The sequence below is a fragment of the Lissotriton vulgaris genome, unplaced genomic scaffold (genome assembly GCF_964263255.1).
Source record: "Lissotriton vulgaris unplaced genomic scaffold, aLisVul1.2 SCAFFOLD_1705, whole genome shotgun sequence".
Lineage (NCBI taxonomy): Eukaryota > Metazoa > Chordata > Amphibia > Caudata > Salamandridae > Lissotriton > Lissotriton vulgaris.
Genome location: NW_028252178.1, coordinates 126437 through 153895, shown reverse-complemented (window position 1 = coordinate 153895; position 27459 = coordinate 126437). Strand labels below are relative to the sequence as shown.

The following is a 27459-nucleotide window of genomic DNA, read 5'->3' as shown; positions in this document are numbered from 1 at the left end:
AGATCAGGGACACGTTTAAGTATCTGCCTCAGTAAAGGCTTGGCTACTATGGAAAAGTTGGATACCCACTGCCTACAGTGGCCCACCATTCCCAGAAACATTGGACTCATTTAAAATGCAGAGAGGAGTGACATTTTCAAAATTGCAGTGATTCTGTCTCGTGACACCTCGTTGTTCGTTTCTCAATGAGATGTCCTGAATATAAGACCTCTTTTTGGCAGTATTACAACTTGCTCAGGGACACTTTATGTCCATTCCCAGCCAAAGAATTTAGCAAGGCAATCATATACTTTTAGAAGGTTTCTTGTGTACTTGACACCAGAAGTAGGACATCAATATACTGCACAATAACCAAACTGCAAGGCATTTGCAAAGGCTCAAAATTTTCTTTTAAGATCTGATTAAAAAGCAGAGGGCTTTCAGAATACCCTTGCAGGACTAGGCACCATGACAAAACTCTGTTTTGAAATTTAAAATAGAACAGAAATTGATTGTCCTCATGCAATGGGATTGAGAAAAAAGCTTGGCAGAGGTCCACTACAGTCAACTACTCTGCGTGACAGGGAGAAACTGAAACAATATTGTAGCTGGATGTGATACCATAGGACAACATGGAATGACTATACTATAAGTTTTTCATAAGTCATGCATGATTCTATATTTGCCTTTCAGCTTCTGTAAGCACATGATCGGTGAATTGCAAGGACCTCCGACTATTTCTTTCAAAATTCCTTGTTGTAACATTGATTCAATCACTGAAGTGATTATAGCCACTGTCCCAGTTGTGAGATTGTATGGTCGGGTTCTTGGAAATTTAGCATTTGGTCTAAACATTAATCTAGCAGGTTCTACACCTTTAATAATTCCACTGTCTTTTCCGGAAAAATCCCATACATCAGGTCTCACAGCATTTAGTAAATTACGCACAGAGAACAATTCAACATCTATTCCTTGTCTGGTCATTATAAATTCAACATCTTCATCATGCGTTTGGAACTTGACAACTTTTAGTGTACAGGAAATTGTGCAATTTAATTTGTACAAAGATCCCATCCTAACGGATTTACGGGACTTGAATCACTTACAACAAATTGATGTTCTTCTTCAATGAGACTATTTTTACAGGAACTTTCTTTGAGACGTGGTTGGTTATATGCTTATTTGTGACACCTAGAACTTGGATCTTCTTTACCCAAAAAGTAGTACGTCAGGGACTTCAGCTGTTCTATCAGTTGAATGGGTAGCTCTGGTGTCAATCAAAATTGGCACTTGGTGGCCATTTATCCCAAGTTCTACGAATGGATCACTCTAGTCTATCTCTAAAACTGCGCCAAGTACACAATCCTTCTTCCCCCTCCCCCCCTCAGGTAGCACCATTGTTAATTGCCAGAGGCAAAACTCTGTTTTTCAAACATAGGGGATTGTTGAAATGGAGTCTGATTCTGGAAAGGGTTTGAGTTGGCTCTTGTACTTGACTCATATTAAATCTAGGGTTATCCACATTCTGTAGAAACCATCGGAGCCTGTGGACCTGCATTATAGGGACTTTTTATTGATCTGGAGTTTGTATTAATTGAACTGGGACCTGACCTGGAGGATTCTGCATGTGAGTTAAATTCACACTTTGCATGATCCCATCACCACTTACTGTATTAGGGTTTTGTCAACTTTTCCTTTTCCACTGCCCAACCTTGTTACATGACAAGGAATATATTTCTTCAACGTTGTAATGTCTACCCCTGAATTTGGAACAACTGGAACACCTCAATCTCTTCCTTGTGAAACACCAACTACACCTTTCACCATTTGACCTCCATGCTGGTAACTAGCACCTTGCATTCCACCAACATTACCAACATAAGGCTGATTTTGAAACCTTTCTGAGCCAGCTTCGTCTGTTTAAGCATGAACTTCTCTATAAGCCTTTTCTGCTTTATCCCTTGTTCATCTCTGCTGAACTTAGCATACCTCAGGATCTCATTTAGTGGTTTGGTCTGCCAGCAAATCACATTCTGTTATATCTGCATTCTGATCTCTGGGTGTAACTCAAGAACGAACAGTGGCTCAAAGCTTCCCTTATCTCCTCTTTCAGGACTGTCTTGTCCGCTGTGCTGTTCAAACTCCTGTAATCACTGTTCATAATTGGAATGCACTGATTCTTTAGCTCCCGGAGTCGTCCTATTGATCTTTAACCAACTGATGTCCCTTGCTGGAACCTTTTCCTTCAGCACAGTAAATACATCGTTATACTTTGTAATCACCACAGGCAATGGTGCACTGGTACGTGGATCCCTTGGGGATTCTGTATGTGGCCATTGTACAGCTATCTTACATTCAGTGTTAGGAATCGGGTTAGTCCCTTTTCTATGATCATGCCTTGACATCACATGATGAGGAAGTAGGATAAAAGGTGGTCCTACCTTTAGCTCGATGCTTGATATTGCCAGTGTTTGGATTCCTCTCCTGGTTGTTGGCTGCCGATTTGTTGCTGGATTGAGAATTTCCCTGCTATTTTGAAGCCCCTTTTTGCTCCCTTGCCTTTCTCACGGGCTCGTGAGAAAGTTTGCCGTTTTCCCTTATTTCCCTTTTTGTCCCCTGCTTAGTTAGTGAGGTTGTGTTGGGTTCCCGGGTTTCCCTTCCCACCTATTGTATCCTTTTATTTTTTCCAGCCTTCTGTTTTGTTTACTGTGTTCTAGGGGCCCCCACTCACACTCGCGTTGCACGGAGACGTTATGCTCTCGTGAAGAGGAACGAAGCAACGCGGACGTTAAACGGAGCTTTGGTTTTTCCAGCGCGTCTTTTTGCTGGGACTGCTTTCTGCCTCGTTTTGAGCGGAAGTGACGTTTCGGGTCACTCCGCGAAGGCTGTGCTGGGTTTGTTTTGGGGATTATCGGAAGATTATCCTCTGTCCCTGTCCCTTGGAGACTAAGCGAAGGGGTTTTTTTAGGCGGTGGTTTTTTATCATTGTAAGACCTTTTTCCCCTCATTTGTTATTATATTATTTTGAATTTTGCGACGAAAGCTCCCTCCACTTACTGCATACTACAGTACTCGATTGCAGTTATTGGAGTGTTACTTTCATTAGGTGGAGCTCCTTATCTTTACGAAGCAAAGCCTGCACATTATAGCGGTAAGAGGGGTTGTTGAATGTATTGCAAGGCATGATCATGGAGGGTTGGTGGTGTTAATATCTGCAGTGATACATGAAGGGATTGTTTTGTCTCACCTTATACAGTGGTGCAGAAGCGTAAATCAGGAGGGAGCTGTGTCCTTTTCGTCGCCAAGGGTGGAAGACTTGGTGTCTCCTCAACATTACCACCCTCTTTTCGGGTCCGTTGGTGCCCACATAGTGTTTGACCTGTGGGGGTCCAAGGGGCAAGTAAAGGGGATTGGTGCATGCTACGTTCCTGCAGTGCTTGGGCTGGTTGGAGTCTAACATTCAGCCCATAGATCACTTGGTACCACAATGTTGGAAAACGTATTCAAGTCTGTCCACAAAACCTTCAAAATGTTCACAGACCTGTCAACTTGAATATACCATTGAGCATGTTTCTTTTTCAGCTTAGGGATGTTGTTCGCACCTGTTGCAAGATCACCTTGACTCCATGCCACATGAACATACCCTCCACCTGGCATCTCGCTCACAGGGAATGTCAAAGCCTCATGTTCATCTGGGGGTACTAAAGGTGGTTTACCATGTACCTCTACAGTTTCTGGTTGCTTCTTTTTCTTTACTTGCTTTTTTACCCAATTGCACTTTAATGTGTCAAAAGCGCTCCATTTCCGAATTTATTAAACTAATTCACCAACATGTAGCTTCATTCTTAAAGAATGCATGTTGACAGGCTATTCATCATCTAATTGTGCTCTAAAATTTTTGTGCAAAGGAATGGTTTTAGAAAGATCCACCTCATATTTTTCTGCTAATTCCGTTAGTTTTTCATGTGTGGAAGCTCAATTTCTTGTAATATTCCTGTTATTAATTACTTAATTCAAATGTGAGATGTATAAGCATCCCCTAATGATTTATTCCAATTCCACCTTCAATGTTGGTACATCTAGGGGTCTAACACTTCCTCGTATTATGGATGGTGTCTCTGTATCTCCTGTTTCCCAACTCTCAGGAGTTTCTTCAAACCATGGGGCAAAATCTCATTATCGAATGCTCCCATTTCCCTTTGAGCAAATGGAGTTTTAAAAGCATTTGTCTCCCGCCTTTTAAGTCTGAAGATTTTGTGGTGGGGCAATACAAAATCTGTGAGTTGTGCAACATCTGCATAACCCCTACTGCAGCTATTCCACCAACAGCTCCTAAAGCAAACAGGTTCAGGCAGTGCTTATCGGTGTGGATACAACAAGCCAATTTTGAAATTCATAGCCTCCTCCTTAGTCCCTTGCAAAATCAACAGGAGGTCACCTATGTTTCTCTTCCATATTTTATGTGAATCTTGAAAGGGTTTGTGGTGTTATAGATGTACTTGATCTCAAAAGCATGCACATATAAACACGCAAGGCTAAGGGCATAGATGTTCCACGTATTTGCAAAAATAAATCTCATTCATATTCTAAATAATTGCCTGTCAGGGTCATGAATGCACAAGCTAACACAAAGTCACATGGTGCTATGTACTACCAACTCATATTTGAGATAATATCATCTATCATTTTTAGAGTTATCTGTTGTGGAATGCTGCCATAAAAGGAATCAACATCCATACTACTCATTGTCAATCTCAAAAGTCATGTCTTTAAGTAAGTTAAGGACATTCTTAGTATATTTCAAAAAGGAGGGCATGCTTATTACAGATGCTCTCAAAAGGTGATCACTTAACTGTGAAAGAGGCTCGAGGATGGAACTAATGACTGAAGCTATAGGTAGTCTAGGGACCACTGGAAATGTGTTCTTATGTACCTTAGGTAGTATGTAAAAATACAATACAAGGTTCTTTTTTAATCATGAACAAGGCTTTGTGTTTTGTAATCCTTTTGTTTCCAGTTCCTTTTTCTACCAGGAAAACGATTATCTCTAGTATTTCTGGAGTATGATCTTTTAATAGTTGTTTATAGGTCTGAGGTAAATTGAGCAATCATAGGCACTCTTCATTATGCATGACTTTGGATTGCACCCCTTTTATCAGCCGGCTTGATGATAATTATATCATCAGTAACTAGTTAAGTAAGTGCCTCCTTTTCTTCATTTGGGATGTTGTTAATGGAGGGGTTCTGTTGATTACTTAAAGTTTCAACCTCCTGGTTGATGGATTCTCGAAGGCGAGTACCTCTGAAGGCTTTCAAAAGGAGGAGGATTGCATGTCAATTTTGGTTTAAGCCCGGTATTTGTGCGGATGGTTTGAGTCATTTAATCTCTGCCAAAAAATACATTTAGTTAGATTTTTATTGAACTTCTGCTATCTCTGACTTTAGTCTGAATAGATTCTCCCTAGGTGTGGGTAACCTTCTTGCACAGCTGTCAACCTACACTTTATTTAGAAAGGACACATTTTAGAGACAAGGATTCCTGATGAATGCCCCTGACCGTTATTGGCACTAGAGAGGGCAGAATCATGTTGGCCTAGCATGAATGAAAAGGTCATGAAACATAATTATCATCCATACATTTTCTGGTTTTAGATATACCTGAAGTACCCACCAATAAACGTACATCCTTTGGTTTACTGTAAGGTATTTATGGCTGATCTGTATCTCTTACAATATAACTTTTATTTAAAAAAACTCCTTCCTACTGAGGTTGAGTCTCCCTTGGTAGTACCATCTTAACAGGCTGGGAAGAGGTTGCCAATGATGAAGCATGCTATAAAAAGTGGGCAAGGCATCCTCATTCAATATAGCTGGCATGTCTAGGTTTGTTAGTCTAAGAGGATGCATATGTAGGGCCACCTAACCTTCTTACTGTGTGCCTTGACCAGGCATTACAGTTCTTACCATTACATCTTTTTGTGATATTTGGAACATAATTTTACTCGCGATTTCTCCAATATTACCACAAATGTTACCTGCAGCCAGCATACGGTCTCACGGACCACCTACACAGCATTCTTTACGATCAAAATTGTTACTACATGAGGATTTAGGCCCTTTCTTTTTTTACTATCTGATTCACAAATTAGGTCACTTTTATTTCACTGCCTGTGCCTGTTTCCTGTCCCAGTTTGACCCTGGTAATGCTGCAGTGTCCTACATCTAGCAATTATGTTCTAAATTTAACCTGTCTTATTGCAAGTGTTTTATTTCCCATATGGTTATGTTTACTTATTTTTTTGACACTTTTAATAGGTTTTCAATGTTAGGCCAATGTTAGGCCCACGGGCCCATAGTCACATGTTCAGTGTATGTGGCATTTCAGGCAGAGACGTTAGCCTCATCCCAACAAACTCCAGGCTCCAAATAAAAGGTCCCGCACGTGGAGCCTGACAACCTGGTGGCAGAATACCCACCATTGTTAGAGGTCTGCCATGCTGGAACCGAAAGTGGAGTTGGTGCAGATGTCCTGCCAGCTCAAATTCATGTTTATCAGTATTTTTCCCTGGAATTAACAGTTGGAAAAACTAGGGGTTCCAATCTGGCAACCTCCATATCCATGGCACTTAAAGGGAATCCCATAAAATGATAGTGAAGCAGGAGAATTGTATTCCAAGGAGAGGCAGATAAGCCCTATATAATATTATTTGTCAAGAAATTTAAAGTGCAGCCCACCTCATATCAGCAACTAAAACATTACACACAATGATAGTTATTCAAAACCATTTGTAAAAATGAATGATGAATCCTTACCCACTTGTAGAGGCATTCTTCCCCATCTAGTATTGGGAGGCATCCTATGCTTTAATTAACTTTTATACAATGCTGTAAGTGGGGAAATAAAGGTAAAAAGTAATACTTCAGAGTGTGAGAAAAAGAAACCACGTAGTGATAAATGTCTGTGTAGTAGCAGCTACCAGCCGGGTACTAACTTTGTTCCTACCCGCCCACTCTTAAGATTAAAAAGAAGCAGGCGTGTAATATGGAACCCGCATGCCATTGGAATCAACATGTTTCAGCATCATTTATGGTCTGGAGGTTTCATCAGGACAACATCTCTATACACACAAAATGATTCAGATACCAAAAGGTATCCCCTCCCCCTTTGTGGTTCGTAACTTGGTAGATGACCTTGTGCACCTAAAAAAGTGAGCTTAATAATAATGCATCTCTATCATTATGTAGGTTGTTTCAAAAGAAGCTCTGCTTGGTGATAACAACTGTGGGAAAGAACAAGAGAGAATGTCATCTACTTGCATGCAAGCCAATATACTGCAATCTTAATTCATAGCATTATACTTACCCTCAACACAATGCCCCACTCACCAGCTTGCCAAAAGCCCACCTTGAAGCTCTCACCAGGTTAAAGACTCAAGGCTGGAGAAATAATTGAAAATGGGTTCCAAAGGGTTTGCAGTAACAATGAGTACAGTGTCAACATTTAAAATACAACTTTAGAGCTTTTCGCCTCACGCCTCACGTCCTGATTGAGGAAGGTCACACTGGTGTGAGCCATTACCTTCAAGGCCACCTTCTCCCACCTACCTCACTGGTGTTGCTGTAATCTCAGGTGGTGTGTGGAGCTATTTTATACCCAATCTGTTCCATGAGTGCGGAAGAAGGAAATTGTGTTGTACACATCACTAGCATGACATAGCTAACATGTCTAAACCAAACAAGAGATCTGTCTTTTCATGATACAAATTGGGTGGATATAAACTTGAGAGGGAATATTATGTATCATTTTAATACAGATCTCCACATACAAACATAAATATTATATATGGGTCCTTGTATTAATGCGCACTAATAAAAGAGTAAGGCGTTTGTTAACATTGACCATGTTAAAAATCTTACAACTGTTGGTTAGATGCACAATGAGGTGTTTCTGTCTGATATTTGTGGGCAAAGTGGTCATTATTTCTAAACTTCCTTTGTATAGTGAAGCAGTGGGGATAGTTAGCGTCACATGCCTGTGAGTTAATATTTTTGGTAACTAAACATAATATCGAATTCAAAATATTGAGTGGACAAAATATTGAGTATTGAATATCGAGTGGACAGGATATCGACATGCAAAAATACAGTTGTTAAGAATATCGACATGCAGATAAGAAATATTGTTTTTTAAAATATCGAAGTCAGTAATATCGTTTGTAAAAATATCATTTTTTTTAGTGTTTTGTATGTTAATATATGTGTTAAAAGTATGTATTATTTTTGTAATGTATGTTTGAATTTGTTTTAAAGTAATGAATTTTATGTTAATTAATTTTTGCATAATTTAATTCTGTAGCGGGTTGCAGGTTTCTAGGGGAATAGGGTGGGAAGTAATTTATTTATAAAATATTTTTTAAGAATTATATAGAATTAATTAATTATATGTTAATTACTTTTTGCATAATTTAATTCTGTAGCAGGTTGTGGGTTTATAGGGGAATAGGGTGGCAAGTAATGTAATGGAAATTAATTAATTATTGTATTAATTAATAATTTAGTATTTAATATTTTATATAGTTAATTAAGTTCATGTATTTAAATGTTAAATGTTAAATGTCGTATACTTGTAAAGCGCACAGCTGCCCCAGCAAAGGGGCGTCCCGGCGCTGTATACCGCTGGGGAACCCGTCTTCCTTTCCCTGTGGGATGGCCCCTACTGGGAATCCCCAAGGTGAAGCCAGGCATCGCTGGCATTGATGGGGCCATTGTGGAGATTAGGCAACCTAATGCCCAGAGTTGCCGAGTGGGACCCCAGGTTAGAGTAGGCACCGTGGCGAGAATTGTCGAGTCTGCTGACCTTGTTCCATGACCCTGCCGTGTTGGGAATTGAACCCTGGTCCCGGGCCGACTTCTGCTCCCGGGTCAGCCCTCTCTAACCAGTGAGCCACACCACTCCACTTATTAATAATTACTTATAAATTGATTAATAACAATTAATAATTAATTGGTAATTATGTTCATTGTATTAAATACTTTTTTAATAATGAGTAAATAATTAGATATTAATTATTAATAATTGATTTGTAAATATGTTAATTGTGTACTTTTTTTAGGAGCGAGTTGAGGTTTGATAGGGGATAGGGTGGGAAGTAATCTAATTTTAATGTAATTTTTATTATTTTTATATAATATTTATTCAAAAATATTTTATAGTGGTGTGTGAATTAATTTAGATTTGATGGTTATTAATGTTATTGTTAATTGTTATTAGTTAATTAATTAATTGTTAATTAATTATGATAATTTATTAATATTTTACAATATTGTAGGTGACGTTTATAGGGGAAAATGGTGGGAGGTAAATTAATTTTGAAAAAATAAATAATTGTTCATTAATGTTAATTATATTGCAGGAGTGGGTATACTAAATTATTCCCCTATGCTATCCAACAATTTCCCTACTGTTACACTTGGTGGAGTGGGAATATTAAATTATTCCCACCCGCATCCAACACTTTCCCTACTGTTGCATTCGTTGGAGTGGGAATAGTAATTTTTACCCTTCCGCTATCCAACACTTTCCCTACTGTTGCACTCACTGGAGTGGGAATAGTAATTTTTACCCACCCGCTATCCAACACTTTCCCTACTGGTGTACTCACTGGAGTGGAAATAGTAATTTTTACCCTACCACTATCCAAAACTTTCCCTACTGTTCCAGTCGCTGGAGTGGGAATAGTAATTTTTTCCCTCCCGCAATCCAACACTTTAAATACTGTTACACTTGGTGCAATGAGAATAGTACATTATTCCCACCCCTATCCAACACTTTCCCTACTGTTGCACGCACTGGAGTGAGAATAGTCATTTTTACCCACCCGCTATCCAAAACTTTCCCTACTGTTGCACGCATTGGAGTGGGAATAGTCATTTTTACCCTCCCGCTATCCAACACTTTCCCCAGCGTTGCCTCACTGGAGTGGGAATAGTAATTTTTACCCACCCGCTATCCAACACTTTCCCTACTGTTGCACTTACTGGAGTGGGAATAGTCATTTTTACATACCCACTATCCAACACTTTACTGTTGCACTCGCTGGAGTGGGAATAGTAATTTTTACCCACCCGCTATCCAACATTTCCCTACTGTTCCCACTCGTTGGAGTGGGAATAGTAATTGTTATCCACCCGCTATCCAACACTTTCCCTACTGTACCACTTGCTGGAGTGGGAATAGCAATTTTATCCCCTACGCTATGCAACGTGTTCAGTATTGTTATATTTAATGTAGTTAAAATATATATTTTTTTGAATATTTGTTTTAATGTTTTAACTTATATATAAATAATTGTTATATTTATATATTACGTTAGGTATATATATATATGTAATTATATTTAAATTATGTTTTAACATTTTATAATTAAAAGTAATATTTGTTTTTTAATATATTAAGTTAAGACATATAAAAAAATACAAATGCATGGTTTTCACATTTATTATTTATTAATTCTAACCTTTTTTATCATTTTAAGTATATTTTACTTAATTATATTTATTATTTAATTAATTATATATTACTTCTAAGACATTTAAAAAGTCGATATTTAAGCAAAATATATTATTAACAACGATATTTAGGATTCAATATTTTTCTACTTACCTGTTTGTAGATAGGAAGCTGATATTCTGTCATTCTGCCCACATCTTTCTACCGGCTTACTGCATTGCCCGACAACACCTGACTCACGACCCTGGACCTGTGTGTGCTTTCCGCTCCCCCTCCGCCGCTGCAGAGCAACAGCAGCCGCCGAGTGAGGGAGAGCGTGAGGGCGCGAAACTACAACACCCAGCTGCCCTTGCACCAGGACCGGAAGGGTGACTGAGAACCAGCGCGCCAGGCGGCGCTTAAAAACAAGGCTCCACATCGGTGGAGTGAGGGACGCATTCTGCCCACATCTTTCTACCGGCTTACTGCATTGCCCGACAACACCTGACTCACGACCCCGGACCTGTGTGTGCTTTCCGCTCCCCCTCCGCCGCTGCAGAGCAACAGCAGCCGCCAAGTGAGGGAGAGCATGAGGGCGTGACACTACAACACCCAGCTGCCCTTGCACCGGGACCGGAAGGGTGACAGAGAACCAGCGCGCCAGGCGGCGCTTAAAAACAAGGCTCCACATCGGTGGAGTGAGGGACGCATTCTGCGCATTCTGCCCACATCTTTCTAACGGCTTACTGCATTGCCCGACAACACCTGACTCACGACCCCGGACCTGTGTGTGCTTTCCGCTCCCCCTCCGCCGCTGCAGAGCAACAGCAGCCGCCAAGTGAGGGAGAGCGTGAGGGCGTGACACTACAACACCCAGATGCCCTTGCACCGGGACCGGAAGGGTGACAGAGAACCAGCGCGCCAGGCGGCGCTTAAAAACAAGGCTCCACATCGGTGGAGTGAGGGACGCATTCTGCGCATTCTGCCCACATCTTTCTACCGGCTTACTGCATTGCCCGACAACACCTGACTCACAACCCCGGACCTGTGTGTGCTTTCTGCTCCCCCTCCGCCGCTGCAGAGCAACAGCAGCCGCCGAGTGAGGGAGAGCGTGAGGGCGCGAAACTACAACACCCAGCTGCCCTTGCACCGGGACCGGAAGGGTGACAGAGAACCAACGCGCCAGGCGGCGCTTAAAAACAAGGTTCCACACCCGCGTCGCGGGAGCGCGCGGGAGCGCCGGGCGAAGGGCGGGCCCTCTATGGCCCTCTAAGGCCATAAGAGGCTGGGCTGGGCCACCCCCCTAATTGCTGCGCTACACTGAAAAGGTACCTTCCTTTTGTTGATACCATTTGATGCCCAAACTTTTTCTCCTGTACGCGGGTGGTCCGTCCTCAGTTCCATCTAAACATTACTTAATCTCTAGGTGCTACTTATTCCCTTATTTCCTTTTTGTCTCTGAGTAATATGAGGAAGATCACAAAATCGTCCAGGATGCCTACTCTAAGGTCAAGCACTAAACAGAAGGCGGCTGCACCTCAACCAGTCCCTACACTCACTGCTATTGATATAATGTTGCAGCAGACTATAGGGGCAGTATCAACTGCTATAGCCAATACAGAAAGGAGGATGTCCTTACCACCGACAATATTTGCCCATGACTCACAAGATGCAGCTACTGATCCTCTGGTAACCACTATAGATGCCACTGACGATTTAGACCTAAGCCTTGGTGTTACCTCTTCCTTTGCTGAGCTCCTGTGTGCTCAGGCTCCAACTGAGCTAATAGGGGATACAGAATTCCCCCAGCCCAACTTGAGCATTCCTCGGGACGGGGAGAAGTCGAATCTAAGCAACCTAGTGCCAAAAAAAGCTAGCGACGCCTCTGCATATAAGAAGAAGAAAAAGGGCCAGATCACTACGCAAAACCATAATCTTGTTACCCCAATTCCCAATCTCACACCAGGAATACCTTGTTGGGTAGCAAATATGGTAGCTGATCTCAAGGCAGACCTCAAAGATACAATCATTGCCCACATCAAACCACTCATGTCAAAAATTGACAGATTGACGTCCCTAATAAACAACAAAGGGATGGGTCCTACTAGGCAAACTGCAAAGGATAGCACACTAATCAAAGGGGGGGCAAAAGGGGGCACTGCTAATAACATCCCAAATGATAAGGTCACTACAGTTAATCCACCCTTAGTTAAAAAACTAAAGGATGCAACACAAAATAATATTCTGCCTGGGAAGAAAGCTCCCGCATCCTTGAATCCTAGTGCACCTACTACCACCTCACAAGCCCAACCGAAGCAAGGACAAGGAATGGGAAATGTTTCACCTTTAGCAGACAAAACTGGACAACTTTCAAAAAAGGGAATAAGTACAGACACTACCCAAACAAATAACCAAGCAAAGAAGGCAAGGTTGACACGCTTCAGGACAATCAATCTTCCGCCTGAAGCCCTTCCCTTTGTAGTTGTATTAACAGGAGTGCCACCTATGAAGGAGGGAAAAAGGGAAACAAAAATTGAATTAAAGAATAAATGCGTACAATGGTTACAGCTAAACAGACCTTTTCCCCTTAACATCTCTGGAGAAATACTAACGGTTAGACGAGGGGAATGGATAGGTAGAAGCATTAAAACAATAGCAGGGGGCATCATAACCAGTAATTTTAGAGATAGGGCTGCGGTAGAATACATGTAATGCACCCCCCTGTGGAACTAACACACAGATTCACCCCTTACATCTCTCATACTTTTATCCGTCAATGCACCAAAGGCAAATTCCAAGAAATAGAATTCCTATGAGCAGGGCATACCAGCAAGCTCCCCAGCAAAGATTTTTACAATGGCAATCCCCCTGGCAAGGTACCCCTAATTTCGAACCCTTTCTATCCCAGTACACACACTGGAACAGGTTTTGTGCACTGGATGAGGTGGACTGACTCAACTTTGAGGAAACCAACACTCCGCCACTAGATTTGAGGCTAGACGTGGTAGGGAATATCCTAATGGAAACTCCAATCACATTTCCCCTCCCTACCCCTACATCTATGTCTAGTCATGCACAGTCTACACTTTTAACAGTGACCATGCCTCCAAGTGAAGTTCTAGGTCCTCAAAAGAGTAATGGTCATGATCCCAAGGGTGCACTAACGATCCTTAGTTGGAATCTAGCAGGTATCCATCGGAAATTGGTGTCGCCTGAGTGGAACTCTCTAGTAGAGGCGCATAAGATCTGCCTGTTCCAGGAGACCGGGAGCTTATTTATTTGTATTTATTTTTATTTCAGGTATTTATAGAGCGCGACACTCATCCCATAGGATATCACGGCGCTATAAGAAAAAGGGGGACTACTGAGATTATGCAAAGGGAGTTAGTTTTTTGGAAAGAGGTGGGTTTTTAATTTTTGCCGAAATTGAAGGAGGTTTGCAGTGTGTCTAAGATCCATGGGTAACTCGTTCCATCTTTTGGCCGCCAGGTGTGAAAAAGCTCGTCCACCTGTCCTTGCCCTGAAAATGCGCTTGGGTTTTGCCAGGGCTGAGTTGTTGGATCTTAGGTTCCTGTTTGGAATATAGAATTCGATTTTTCCTTGCAAGATTGTAGGGCCTGTTTTGTGGAGGGCTTTGTGCGCGTGACAAAGTATTTTGAAGGTGGCTCGCTGACGCATTGGTAGCCAGTGGAGTTTTTTTAGGCATGCGGATGCCGAATCTCGTTTGCCTTTGTTGCATACCAGTTTGGCTGCCTGGTTTTGTAGGACTTGTAGGCGGGAGAACAGCTGCTCGTTCATCCCTTCGAATAAGGCATAATCCAGGCGGCTGACCAGGAGGGCCTGGGTGATTGTGTGCCGACAGTCCAATGGGATCCAAGAGAAGATTTTGGCCAGGAGTTTCAACATTGCAAAGCCTTTGCCCCAGAGTATGTGTACGTGGTCTTTCATGGACAGTGCGTCGTCCATCATGATGCCAAGGTTTCTGGCGTACTGTTTTGGGGTGGGGGCTGTTCCCAGTGATGGTGGCCACCACGTATCATTCCATGATAGTTTGGCTCCTCCGAACAGTAATATTTCAGATTTTCCGGCGTTGAGTTTACGGCAGTGGTTGCGCATCCATTCTGCCATTTCGGAGAGACAACTGTGTAGTTTTTTCTTAGTTGTTTCGACCCTTCGTCCATAGTCACCATCAGCTGTGTATCGTCGGCATATGAACATATGCCGATGCCCCACTTTCTTCCAATGTCGGCCAGAGATGAGACATAGACATTAAAGAGAGTGGGGCTTAGTGAGGACCCTTGTGGGACCCCACAGCCGATGGGACGGGGTTTTGAATGGAATTGGCCCATGTGCACTGCTTGGGTGCGGTTGCTTAGAAATGATTTGATCCATTTTAACGCTGTGGCTTGTACTCCTTTACTCTGGAGGGTTTTTAGTAGGCATTCGTGCGACACCGTGTCAAACGCCGCTGACAGGTCTAGCAGTATCAGAGCCACAGATCCCCCTTGGTCTGTGATGCATCTGACACTGTCCGACACTGCCAGCAACGTTGCTTCGGTGCTGTTGTTTGCTCTAAAGCCAGTTTGGGTGGGGTCCAGAAGTGAGTTGTCCTCCAAGTATTTGGACAATTGTGAATTGACCATTTTCTCCAAAGCCTTGGAGAGATAGGGGAGCTGGGAAATTGGCCTGTAGTTCTCTGGGTTAAGGATGTCGGATCCGGCTTTCTTCAAGAGGGGGGTTACAGATGCGTGTTTCCAGGATTCTGGAAAGGACGCAGAGGTGAGGGACTGATTAAAACGTTTGGTAATGAGGGGGCAGAGTGTCGGTGCGATTTCTGAAAACACAAAATGCGGGCAGGGGTCTGCAGGAGAGCCGGATTTGATTGCTTTAAGAACCGCTAACACCTCCTCTTCGGAGAGTGGATGGAAGTTGGTTAGGCATGGGGAGTTGCCTGCGTCTAGATAGATGTTGTCTTTGTCGGATGTAGGCGAGTTTTCGTCAGAGTTGTCGGATGGGGTAGTGGTGTGGGAGGAGGTAAAGGTAGAATAAATTTTGTTAATCTTTTCGGAAAAGAAGGTGCTAATCCGTTCGCATGCCTCAGTTGAGGGGGTGAGGGTTTGTGAGGTACTGGATGGATTGCTAAGCTCTTTTACGATTTTGAACAGCTCTTTTGCGAAGTTGTGGATTCGTAAATTCGTTGTGTGAAGAATGCTTTTTTTGCATCTCGAATGGCAAGGATGTATTGTCTCCGCTTAGTGATATAGTTAGCTCTGGTATCAGAGTCTTTAGTTTGTCTCCATTGGTGTTCTGTTTTTTGAAATTCCCTTTTAAGGCTTTTGAGGATGGTGGTGTACCATTTTTCATTGGTGGATGTTTTTTTCCATACTTCCTGCAGGGGTGCTAGTTTGTCCAGCGTTTGGCGGATACCGGTTTCTAGCAGAACGACGTTGTTACAAATAGATGAATCGTCTAGTAAGGAGACATCTATTTCACGAAAGTGATTTTGGAAGTTGGAGTCGTTGATTAGTCTCCAGGCTCTGTTGGTGGTGATGGGGGTGGGTCTAGTCTTTACGGGTTTACCGGGAAGTTTAAAAGAGAATGAAAGCATGGAGTGATCGGACCAGGACAGGGGGAGGGTTTCCTTAATGATGGTCGACTCAATGTTAGTAAAAAGGAGATCCAAGGTATGCCCTGCTATGTGCGTAGGGCCCTCGACCAGCTGTTTGAGTTGCAGGATTTCCATGTCGTACTTTAGCTGTGTCGATCCAGGGGCATTGGTGTTTTCATAATGGACGTTAAAGTCCCCAATGACCATGTAATTTTTGTGTTTCAGGCACGATGGGAGCAGTTGGTTCAGTAGTTTGGCACTGATGCTGGTTTGTTGTCCTGGCGGATTGTAGACAACTGCACCTGCTAATATGATAAAATTCTCTGCGAGAATTTTGAATGATAGTAACTCATGTTCGGGATAGGCAGTAATAGTATCCGTGAGACATGTTAGGTGGTCCCTGAAAATCACGGCGACTCCACCTCCTTTCTTTTTGCCTTGTCTGTTTTGTGTGATTATTTTGTATTCAGGGGGGAGGGCGTTGGCCAGGTCTGGAGCACTGGCGTCGGATAGCCACGTTTCGGTGATAAAAACCAAATCCGGGGTCTTAGATGTTAATATGTCCCAGATGTCTAAAGCATGTTTGGGTAGAGATCTGGCGTTGAAATATAGGCATTTTAGTTCCCGCTGGTAACTGGTGGAGAGTGTGTGATGATCCGTTGGGATTTGGCCCATGCTAGCCCATCGGCATGAGCGGCATGAGATAGGTCCGTAGGATAGACCAGGGCCAGTTTGGATGCATGGGTGCAGTTTGGTCGCTATGGTTGTTTTGTTAAGAGCTAGTAGTTCGTTGCGATTGTAGCGAATGGTATCAGCCATGGCTGGGTTGGAACCTGTAGGGGGTATAGCCCCAAGTCCTGTCCGGTCTCGGACGGGCGCAGACGGGCTTGCCTTAGGCGCGCCTTCGGCGCGCAATCGTCGCGCCCGCTGCGCTCGCCCGCTGCGCGACCGAGGGTTGCACATAGTTTATAGTGCTCTGGGGTTGTGGGATAGGGGGGCGTGGCCTGAAAAGGGGCGTGGCCTCCGCTCATGGCGGGAGGGCACGAGGGGGAGAACGCGCGTGACGTCAGCGCTGGCTCTGCTGAGTGCACGGCAGTTCTGTCCGGTAAGTGGTTTGGACGCACAAGTAATCTGTGACAGTAAATTTTAAAACAAACAAGTTATTCGGTGACACAAAAGTTTTTAAAAAGCAAATGGTCTTTCTCCCGGCTTCCGCCTCAGGAGTCGACCCTTAGTCTTTGCTAGAGCTCAAATCACGGCGCTTTTATATGCACGAGTGTTTGTTTGTTGGGGGCGTGGCCTGAAAAAGGGGCGTGGTCTCCGCTCGTGGCGGGAGGGCGCAAGGGGGAGAACGCGTGTGACGTCAGCGCTGGCTCCGCTGAGTGCACGGCAGTTCTGTCCGGTAAGTGGTTTGGACGCACAAGTAATCTGTGACAGTAAATTTTAAAACAAACAAGTTATTCGGTGACACAAAAGTTTTTAAAAAGCAAATGGTCTTTCTCCCGGCTTCCGCCTCAGGAGTCGAACCTTAGTCTTTGCTAGAGCTCAAATCACAGCGCTTTTATATGCGCGAGTGTTTGTTTGTTGGGGGCGTGGCCTGAAAAAGGGGCGTGGCCTCCGCTCGTGGCGGGAGGGCGCGAGGGGGAGAACGCGTGTGACGTCAGCGCTGGCTCCGCTGAGTGCACGGCAGTTCTGTCCGGTAAGTGGTTTGGACGCACAAGTAATCTGTGACAGTAAATTTTAAAACAAACAAGTTATTCGGTGACACAACAGTTTTTAAAAAGCAAATGGTCTTTCTCCCGGCTTCCGCCTCAGGAGTCGACCCTTAGAACCACTCCACCGAGTTGGTTACGTCACATATTTTGTACCTGCGGAGAAACATACGAATGGGAAGGGACGCCCTTCAGGGGGTCTGCTTACTTGGGTAAGCATCTCTTTTAATTGTCGCATAAAATCTAAGCAGATCATTAGTCCAGATATTCTAGGACTTTCTTTAAAAGGTCCTCTCAGGGGGCTTACATTGGATTTGTTTAATATATATGTCAGAGGTACCAAACACGGGTCTATGTCCCCGACTGAAACCACCCTTGAAGTAGAATTAAGAGAAAAAACTGAGGGTGCCCAAATTCTAGTTGCGGGTGACTTTAATTGTACCTATGAGCCACTTTCCTCAGATGACATTCTGGACCTGGGTGAGGATGACACTAGAAGGGGCATTCCGGCCCTAACCATTCCCCCGATTAAAAGATGGTCTCATAGTGCGATCCAGTTAAATGCTCTGACATTGGAGTTTGGCCTAAGAGCTGCAAATGGCCGTACACCATCTGACCCCCTGGGTGCTGCTACATATAATAGAGTTAATCACACCTCAAAGATCGATTCTATTTTGTTAGATTTTATGCTATGGGGATTAGTCCAGGATATGGTAGTTTTATCCACGGTAGAAAGCGACCATAATCCGCTTTCTCTTTCTTTAACAAACCCCAGGCCCAATAAATCAACTGAAAAGCCCCCCAAATATGCCCATAAAATTTCTGTCTCCACTTGCGGGAGACGTTTAAAGTGGAAACAAATCTCTACTGATGAGGCTAAACTTAAATCAATTAACGAATTACTCGTGACCTCACAAATGGAACTGGATACTATTAATCCAGCCCTGGCAACAGGAAGGGTGACATCTATTTTTGAGGATACACTTAGGTCCATAGGGGACATATTCCTGAAAAAGGGGTGCGTGGGAAGGAATACGGTATCCGGGAGCGCTAGGGGTAAGCATGACTGGTATACATCTGCATGCAGACATGCCAAATCCCTCCTGATCGAGGCTGTCAAAGGCAAATTACAACCCCAGATACAGGAAGCCAGGAAAGAGTACAAGCGAACACTGGCAAGAGCAAAAAAGGAGTGGGAAGAAGACTTCTGGTGCACTTTAAAAGAGGCAAGTGCTAGGAAAGATTCAAGGTGCTTCTGGGATACAATCAGAACCAGAAACAGACCAGATAGTGACCTCATAACATGCAACATCACTAGCCAAGAGTGGGTCAACCACTTCTCTAAATTATATACTTGCCAACCCGACCACAACATTCTAGATATACCCAAGGAAGATCAGGGATGGGAAGTGGCTCCAATTGTGACCCAAAAGGACTGGGTTGTAGATCCAATAGACTCAGACTTCTCAATAAAATAAGTAGAATATGCCATTAGTGCCATTATGCCTCAAAAGGCACCTGGTCCGGATGGTATTCCCGGGGATTTTTTTGCGTTCAGACATCACGATATGGGGGAAATGTATCCACCGTTTACTTATTGCCATCTGTAGGGGTGCACCTGTTCCCACATCCTGGAAAGGGGCGGAGGTCGTCCCTATTTTCAAAAAAGGTGCTAGGGACGACCCGTCTAATTACAGGCCTATACGTTTGCTGGACATAAGCCAAAAGGTAGCCGGAAAGGTACTGCTGATTAGAATACTGTGCTGGATCAATGATAATAACATCCTCTCCGATTTCCAGGCAGGATTTAGAGTAGGCACTGGCACAATCGAACAAGCCTTTAGATTGATGCTAGTGACTGGAAGGTGGTGGTCATAAGCAAAGGCAGTCTTTATCTCTCATGTATCGATTTAAAGACTGCCTTTGACCTCGTACCTAGGGAGACCCTCTGGAGAGTCCTTACTGATATGGGGATACCGCATTATATTTTATCCTTACTTGTAAGGCTCCACGACAATAGCTTTGCCCAGATTAGATGGGGTACAGGGGGAGAAAAAAACACCAGCATTCCAGTGGAAAGAGGGGTTCGCCAGGGATGTGTTCTGGCTCCCACCCTTTTCTCTTTGTACATCAATGGAGTGGTAGAGCACCTGCTGAAAGACCCTTCAGACGAACCATCCCTGGCGGGGGAGCGTATCCCCACCCTTCTCTTTGCCTACGATACGCTCCGCCTGTCCAAATCCCCAATGGGTCTTCAAAAACTTCTTAACAACTTCCAGACTTTTTGTGTGGAATGGGGCCTGGTAATCAATACCGATAAAATGAAATATCTTGTGAAGAATCCCCCCAAAAAACCTGTACGCCCCCCTAAGTTGAACGGTGTACCATTGGGGAGGGTAGACGTATTTGATTACCTAGGCATCCGGTTGTCGCACAATATGCAGTGGGCCCCCCACTTAGATAAAATGTTGTCAGCCCACAAGAGGGTAACTGGGGCCCTTTTGAAGGAACAACGTTCTTGTGTCATAGGACCTATAGCCCCTGTCATTGACATCTATATAGCAAAGGGAGTTAGCTCTGCTCTGTATGGGGCAGAGCTATGGGGCTCGTGTAAAATTAACGAATTATCAAGATCTGAAAGGAAGTTCTGCAGGGCAATTATGTCACTCCCCCAAGGCACTCCCATAACTCCACTAATGCTTGATCTAGGTTGTCGACCTATTGAAGATCTAGCAAAGTTCCGACCCCTACTTCTATGGGCCCGGTTGTGGCGAGTTCCGGAGCTCGCCAACTATGCGAAAGGGCTCTCTGAAATAATGTCATTACCAGGATGGTATAAAATCAAATGGCTAAGAGACATGAAATCCCTTCTGTGTGACTTGGGCTTAAGTTAAGCCTGGATAAACAAGGCATCTCCACCAAAAGCAGTGCTCAAGAGTTTGTACTGGAGTTGGATTCTGAGCAAAAGGAGTGCCGACCGCACACTGGGCAGATTGAGGGAGGACTTCTTGAGATTCAAGGACTTACCAATTCGGGAACTCTATTTAGACATTATTGAGAAACCATTTGATAGGTCCCTTTATTTCAAATTTAGAACTGGAACCCTTCCTCTGCACACCTTTACATCTCGGTGGAAACCGCCAGCTCAGACCACAGAGTTCTGCCCTTCGTGCCCACTCAAACAGGAGTCAGTGGCACACTTTATGTTTGAGTGTCAGGAGTATGCCCAACCAAGAAGAAAATCGCTCAAGCAACTGTGCCGCTTGCTGGGGACTAGGCATCATGTTGAGGCACTGCGCATTTTAATGTCAGACCCACGTCCACTGTATGTTTGCACCCTCTCAAATTTTTTATCGTGGGCCTGGCGCATTAGAAGCAAAAGGCTTAAAGAAAATGTTTAATTCCTTTTTAAACTAATCTCTATGATATGCTTCTTTTATCGGAAAATCAAGGTTTTTTAAAGTTTAATATAATTAATTTGCTCTATTTTTCTCTCCAATCAAATGAACTTGTGTATTATTTTACTATGAAGCTTTTATGATAATTTTTATCGAAATAAAGCCTTTTTGACTTGACTTGACTTGATATTCTGTCACTCGATATTTTTACCTCAAACTTTTGGCAGCTCATTATTCTTCTCCTCGATATTCTGTCAGTGATCCAATAGTTTTGGCTCAGGTCTGATGCACATGTAAAAAAAAGTTGCTTTACTCAGATCATATGATTTGGTTCCATTCTGTCTCCTCAATGAAGCCAGACTGATGATTTTTGAGATGGAACACCCACTGTTGTTCCCTTCGGTGTAACTCTTGTGTGTGATGTTTTGTTGCTAACTGTAATACTGACAATTTAATGTATATCCTCACATTTCAATGTGAGATCCATTTCATAGGAAAGACTACCCAATAAGTAAAACTATTAATGCTGGAACACAAAAGCTACATCCTGAATAAAACATTTTGACATTACAATGAGGCACAAAATACATCAGACGATTTGATGAAAGAGAAACAAAACTCCATGCTTGATCTGGGAAATCTAATATCTATTAGTAACCAACAACTGTTGAGTGTTTGTTCTTTCATCTCACTGTGATATGTGGGTGATACAATCACAACAATGCTAAACTAACCATGGGTAAGTGAAGATAACTGATTATTGTTCCTAGCACACACTAATTTTGTCTTCTTGTGTTTCTGCAGGTGCATTTTAATGACCATAACAATATGGGTCTACTCATCTCTAATATCCTTCCTTCCTGTCATGCAAGGTTGGAATGAGATACCAGGTATAGACTTTGACACAGGCAAAGAATGCGTATTCGTCACCAACTGGACATTTGCCATTGTGGCTTCTGCACTGGCGTTCTACATCCCCTTCATGATCATGTGCAGCATGTATTTCTTCATCTATAGAGCATCTCGGCTTAAAGCCACTCGTATCGTATCCCAGACCCTAGATCTCCACTACCACCCAGACAGCAAGCGGCGCAACAACTTGCACCTGGAAAATAAAGCAACCAGAACGATGAGCATCATCATATCCGTCTTTGTCATGTGTTGGCTACCATACTTTGTGCTTAACGTTTGGATAGCCACAAAGGGTATCGAGTCGGCCAGTGCGGTCCTCATCAACTCCTTTAAAATTCTTACATGGTTAGGCTACTGCAATTCCACAATCAACCCCATGCTTTATGCCTTCCTAAACAGAGACTTCCAGAGGGCTTTGAAGAAGTTGCTTGTCTGCAGGCGCTGGAGATCTCAAGTGGACATTGGAGATGATATGGTCTCAATAGTCACCTTTTCGAAAACAGCACAAGACGCAGACTACAGCAGTAATTTACCAGTATCCAGCGGTGCATTAAAAAGTAAACAAATGATGAAGTGTAATGCAACTGTTCATTTCTGAAGCAATACCATCACAGCATTTCTGGGGAGTCATTCCTACGAATTTTCTTTTCACAATTTGATCTGTTGTGACATTTTGACAATCCGGTAATCCCCTTTGGGTCTTCTCCTTTGGGGGTTTGAGCTTCCTCTCAAACCGTGCAATGTATAACTGTAATCAAGAAATCCACTTAAGTCCATCTCATCCAAAGTATATTCTAAGATTTATATAATTTTGTAAACCTGTAGCTGGAAACATTTTGATGCAAACATATTTGATGAAACTGGAACAATAGTACTCACTGCATCTTGCTCTGTTCATTTATTGTCTCCCAAAGTTTCAACAACACCTATGACTTCGAGACACAAGGGCTGTGGACTCATAATATATTCTTCACACATTCATCACTGTCCTTCTAGTTGGTAAAGGGACTGAACTATGGAACACTGGTGTGCATGTGTCAAAATAGTATAACAGAATGAGAGGATATGCCATGATTGTTTGAACAAATGAGAGCCATAAACAAACCCATATGGAGAACATTTGAAAATGTTTTCTTCATTTCTTGTGTAACACTAATGGACATGTAGAAGGTACAAACAGTTGAAGGATGAAGCGTGGTTCAAAAGCCATATTGACTATTTTGTGAAAGTGCATTCATAAGACTTTTCTGTAAACTAATCTCATTGTAGAGGTTTTCTCACTGGAATAACTGTTTTTGGTTGCATGGGAATTAATAAAACACTTTAAGCAGATTTTCAAGATCAAATGTGTCTGAACATCAGAGCATAAAACAATACCCACCCTTGCTTTCCTGCTCTTGTTCCTACCTCCATATTTCGCTGGACTTCAGTGTTAACTAGAAACTGCTGCAGATCTTAAATGACCCCTTTCCTGAGATGGAGTTGATTTTCTCTCAGTCATCCTCAATTCTCTTACCTAGATCTTATTTTTCTCTTTATATGGTGCATCACAACTCCAGCCACACTTCTGCTTACTCTTGGGTATCTCACTTTTTTTCTCGCTACCTAAAACCAATATGGCAAAACCTTTCTTCCTGTGTGCAGAAGTGTGGCTAGGATAATCAGCAAACCCTCCCATGTGGTCACTCAAAACCTGTTCTGGGAACAGCCCCTCTCCCACTGGGATTAGTGTGTGGTTGGATAGCAGGACAATGAAGGAGCAGGCTGAGGTGTGAGTTACAATTGTTTATGACAGACTGGGCACCTTTCGAAGTTGAATGAGCACAGCCTAGATAGCCCTCCGGTCAGGAAGAAAAACATCTCTCCACACCCAAGCCTTTTATCCACTGTCTGGGAGCAATACACATCTCACCATAGGAACGTAATTAACAGTCTGGTGACACTAAACACTGGCAGAAGGGCACATTTGGCTTCAAAAGGAAAATGTCAACTTTCTAAAAGTATAAAAAACTAAATATACCAAAAAGTATACTTTATTTGTATACTTTAACTTTCTAAAAGTGGAATTTTCAAAATAGTATTTTAAAATCTGAATTGATCTTTAGATTGAATTTTGAATGACTATTAAACTGAGTCCTTGAATAATTTTTCTAGCTAGTGCCAAACTGATGGCATGCATTATAAGATTTTATAAAGTAACTGAGTGCTTTTCTATGGGACAGCCAGCCTTGCCACAGTAAAAATCGACTCTGTAGACTTTTCACTGCCATGACATATAAAACATAAGCACATGTGCCCTACCTTTTAAATACCATGCACCCTGCCCTGTGGGCATTAAGGGCCTATTTTACGGGGTCAAATATATATTGGTTAAAAAGGTAGGTTTACAGTTGGCAAAAATAGTTATTTTGCCATATCAAATCTGCAGTTTTAAAACTTTACAATCAGGGTGTGGCGGCAGGCCAGAAGGCATGCTTTCATTGGCACTTCATTGGTAGCATAATTGGTGCTTCGGTCCACTGGAGACATTCAACTTACAGGCTCAGGGTCCACTGAGTACCATATACTAGAGACTTTTAAGTAAGTTAAATGTGCCAATCAATGAGGATTGCCAGGACATCTCTCACTAGAAATCCACTGGGGGGGGGGGAAGGGGGGGACTGGGGGGGTATCCCTCCCAGACCTAAGCCTGTACTATTGGGCGACCCAGCTTCAGACAGGTAATGAATGTGCCTTCTCCTCCAAAAAGGAACTATCAGTGGTGGCCACAGGCGGGCAATGAGCCTGGTGGGCTGTGTCTGAGGACTCTACGGGGGAAGAGGGATAGTACCATTGCCAACACCCACCACAGTGGTGATTAAGACATCGTAAAGCCACCAAAATTGTGGGCTCGAAAGGAAAACTGACAATGGAAACCCCACTATGGGCCTCCGAAACTTTGAAGGGACTACATGCAATGGAGGGCCATGGTAAATGGGACCTGCTGAGAATGTCCAAGGTGGGTAGCGTCTGTTAGGGGAAGAGATTATACTGTTCTCTGAACTACAGGAACAATATCCTTTGAAGAAGTGAGGTTCTAATTACAGCACACCAAATAATTTAAATTCTTTCAGTCTTTGTTTGCGTATTGCACAAATGAAAACTCAAACTGTTGTAACCAGTAGAGTTTACAAGAAGACACAACATTCAAACAGCATAAGGGTGAATTAGTAATCCAATGTAGAGTCAATGTAGACTCTGTACAGGAACAATATGAACTGTCCGGGTGTCAATATTTGCGCTTCCAATATTTAAGGTACCTTTGATGGCCACGTGCGGAGTCTCAGAGGTAGTCTCTGGGTGAATCACCTCTACAATATAGGGTCCTGGGGGCTCACCTAACCAGCCACACAGTGTGCCAGCTGTACTTTAATCTCCTGCTTAACAACCTAACCCTACTAGCAAACCTCATGAAAAATGGGAAGGGGGCGAGGGCAGATTGGAGGATGATGAACGGCAGTCAGCCTGTATGTACACCCCGAGAGGCAGCTATACAAGATGGATTTCAACTCATCCAATAGAAACTCCTTCACAGGGCCTATCTCATAATATTGAGATTGCTCCATATGGGAACGAACAACGTAGACTGTCCCGAGCAAAGTGGTACTATATGTACCTAGGGATTATAAATTAAATGTTACAAGTTGGCCTTCAGAACTTGTAGTGCCAGCCACTTAAAGTGCCTTGTAAACCTGTCTAAGGCCTGCCACAGACCTGTGCTTGAGGGATACTAGGCTAAAGGGCACACCAATACATTCTATATGGGGTTGCCCGAAGAGTCCGATTTACCAGGGGGGAACAGGAAGAATGCACAATAGAGCTGCCGTGCACTGATAGCCTTGGGTATCTGGGGTAAGCAGACCCTGGATCGCTACTCCCTCCTTTTATGTAACACTGCATTGATGGTGGTGAAACAAGACGTGATCAGAATGTGGGGACATGGTGTGACCCCAATGGAGCAGGCCTGGGAATCCAATGTGGACTGGTGTGATTTGAAAAACTGGCGTATCAAGCATGAGGCTGTCCCAAGAAGTTGGATAAAGTATGGGGACCTTGGCAGCATGCGAGGAAGACCTTCCATGAGGGTGGGCCCGGGGATGGGGGATTCCCAGACAGGCACTGGGAACTGAGGGCCAGATGTAGGTAGCCCATTACCGGTCGGAAACGGCCGAAAATACCGATTTTTGGCCGTTTCCGATCGGTAAAGGGCTATTGGGATGTAGGGGCACATTTTCGGAAATTTTACCGAATCGGTATCATTACCGAATCGGTAAATTTACCGATTCGGTAATATGTACCGAATCGGTAAAATAATTACCGATTCGGTAATATTTACCGATTCGGTAAAATTTCCGAAAATACAATGTAGGTAGGCTATGTACCTTCTGCACATGGCTTACAGAATCGGTATTTTACCATGCAATACAAATCCATGGTAAAATACCGATTCCGGTGTGCATGCACATGTGTGCATGCACACCTATGTCATGTGACAGGCAGACCTGCCCTTAGGGCAGGTATGCCTGCCACATGGCACCTGTGCCTGTTTTGGGGGTGCCAGAGGGTGTCAAAGTGACACCCCCTGCACCCTTGTGAATTCTTTAATTACCGATTCGGTAAATACCGAATCGGTAATGCCTAATCATTCCTATGGGCTTCAAAGCCCATAGGAATGAATGGCCATTACCGATTCAGTATTTACCGAATCGGTAATTAAAGAATTGTTAAGGATTCGGTAACGAATCCAGATGTTGTGATCTACATACCATTTACAGATTCTGAAATACCGAATCGGTAGGATTCGGTATTTTAAAATCGGTAAATGGCATTTACCTACATCGGGCCCTGAGAAAACTAAGTAGCAACAGAGTATGCTGTTGGTGGTTAATGTGTTTTTCGATTGTACATCTCAGCCCCGTAGGGCATTGGTGGATGTCTTGGACAACAGATTCTGATGTAATTGTGCAACACGCCTCATGTTTAACTGTTCGCAGACAGGTGACCGCTTCCCACCTGGTTGTATCAAAAACAATAAAGAGATTTTTAACAAGCATTAGTAAATGCATTCGTTTTCGCCTATGTGATTAATAATAAGCTGTTTTTGTAAGTTGCAGCTTGCTGAGTAATTGTACAATGTAAGTTACAGAAAGTCTGTTAAGTGTTATGACTTGTTTATGTACAAAAAGGCAATATATTGTGCTGTTACTAGTGATATAGTGTGGATAACTAATAGCAACATTTTGAAAAATGAAATAAAAGAGGGAAATAAAAGAATTCATTGATGTAATAGCAATATTATGTGTTTAAAACAGTTCTGACAAC

At 43.0% G+C, this 27459-nt stretch overlaps 1 protein-coding gene across 1 annotated transcript in view; it reads left to right on the top strand.

The window, feature by feature from the left end:
* LOC147662646 (histamine H2 receptor-like) overlaps positions 1-24057 on the top strand; it is a 344347-nt gene extending 320290 nt beyond the window's left edge. Inside the window, exon 3 of the mRNA XM_086951026.1 lies at positions 21991-24057. Coding sequence (XP_086807152.1) covers positions 21991-22696 — 706 coding nt within the window. The 3' untranslated portion in view covers positions 22697-24057. The remainder of the gene's footprint in view (positions 1-21990) is intronic.
* The last annotated feature ends 3402 nt before the right edge of the window (positions 24058-27459 follow it).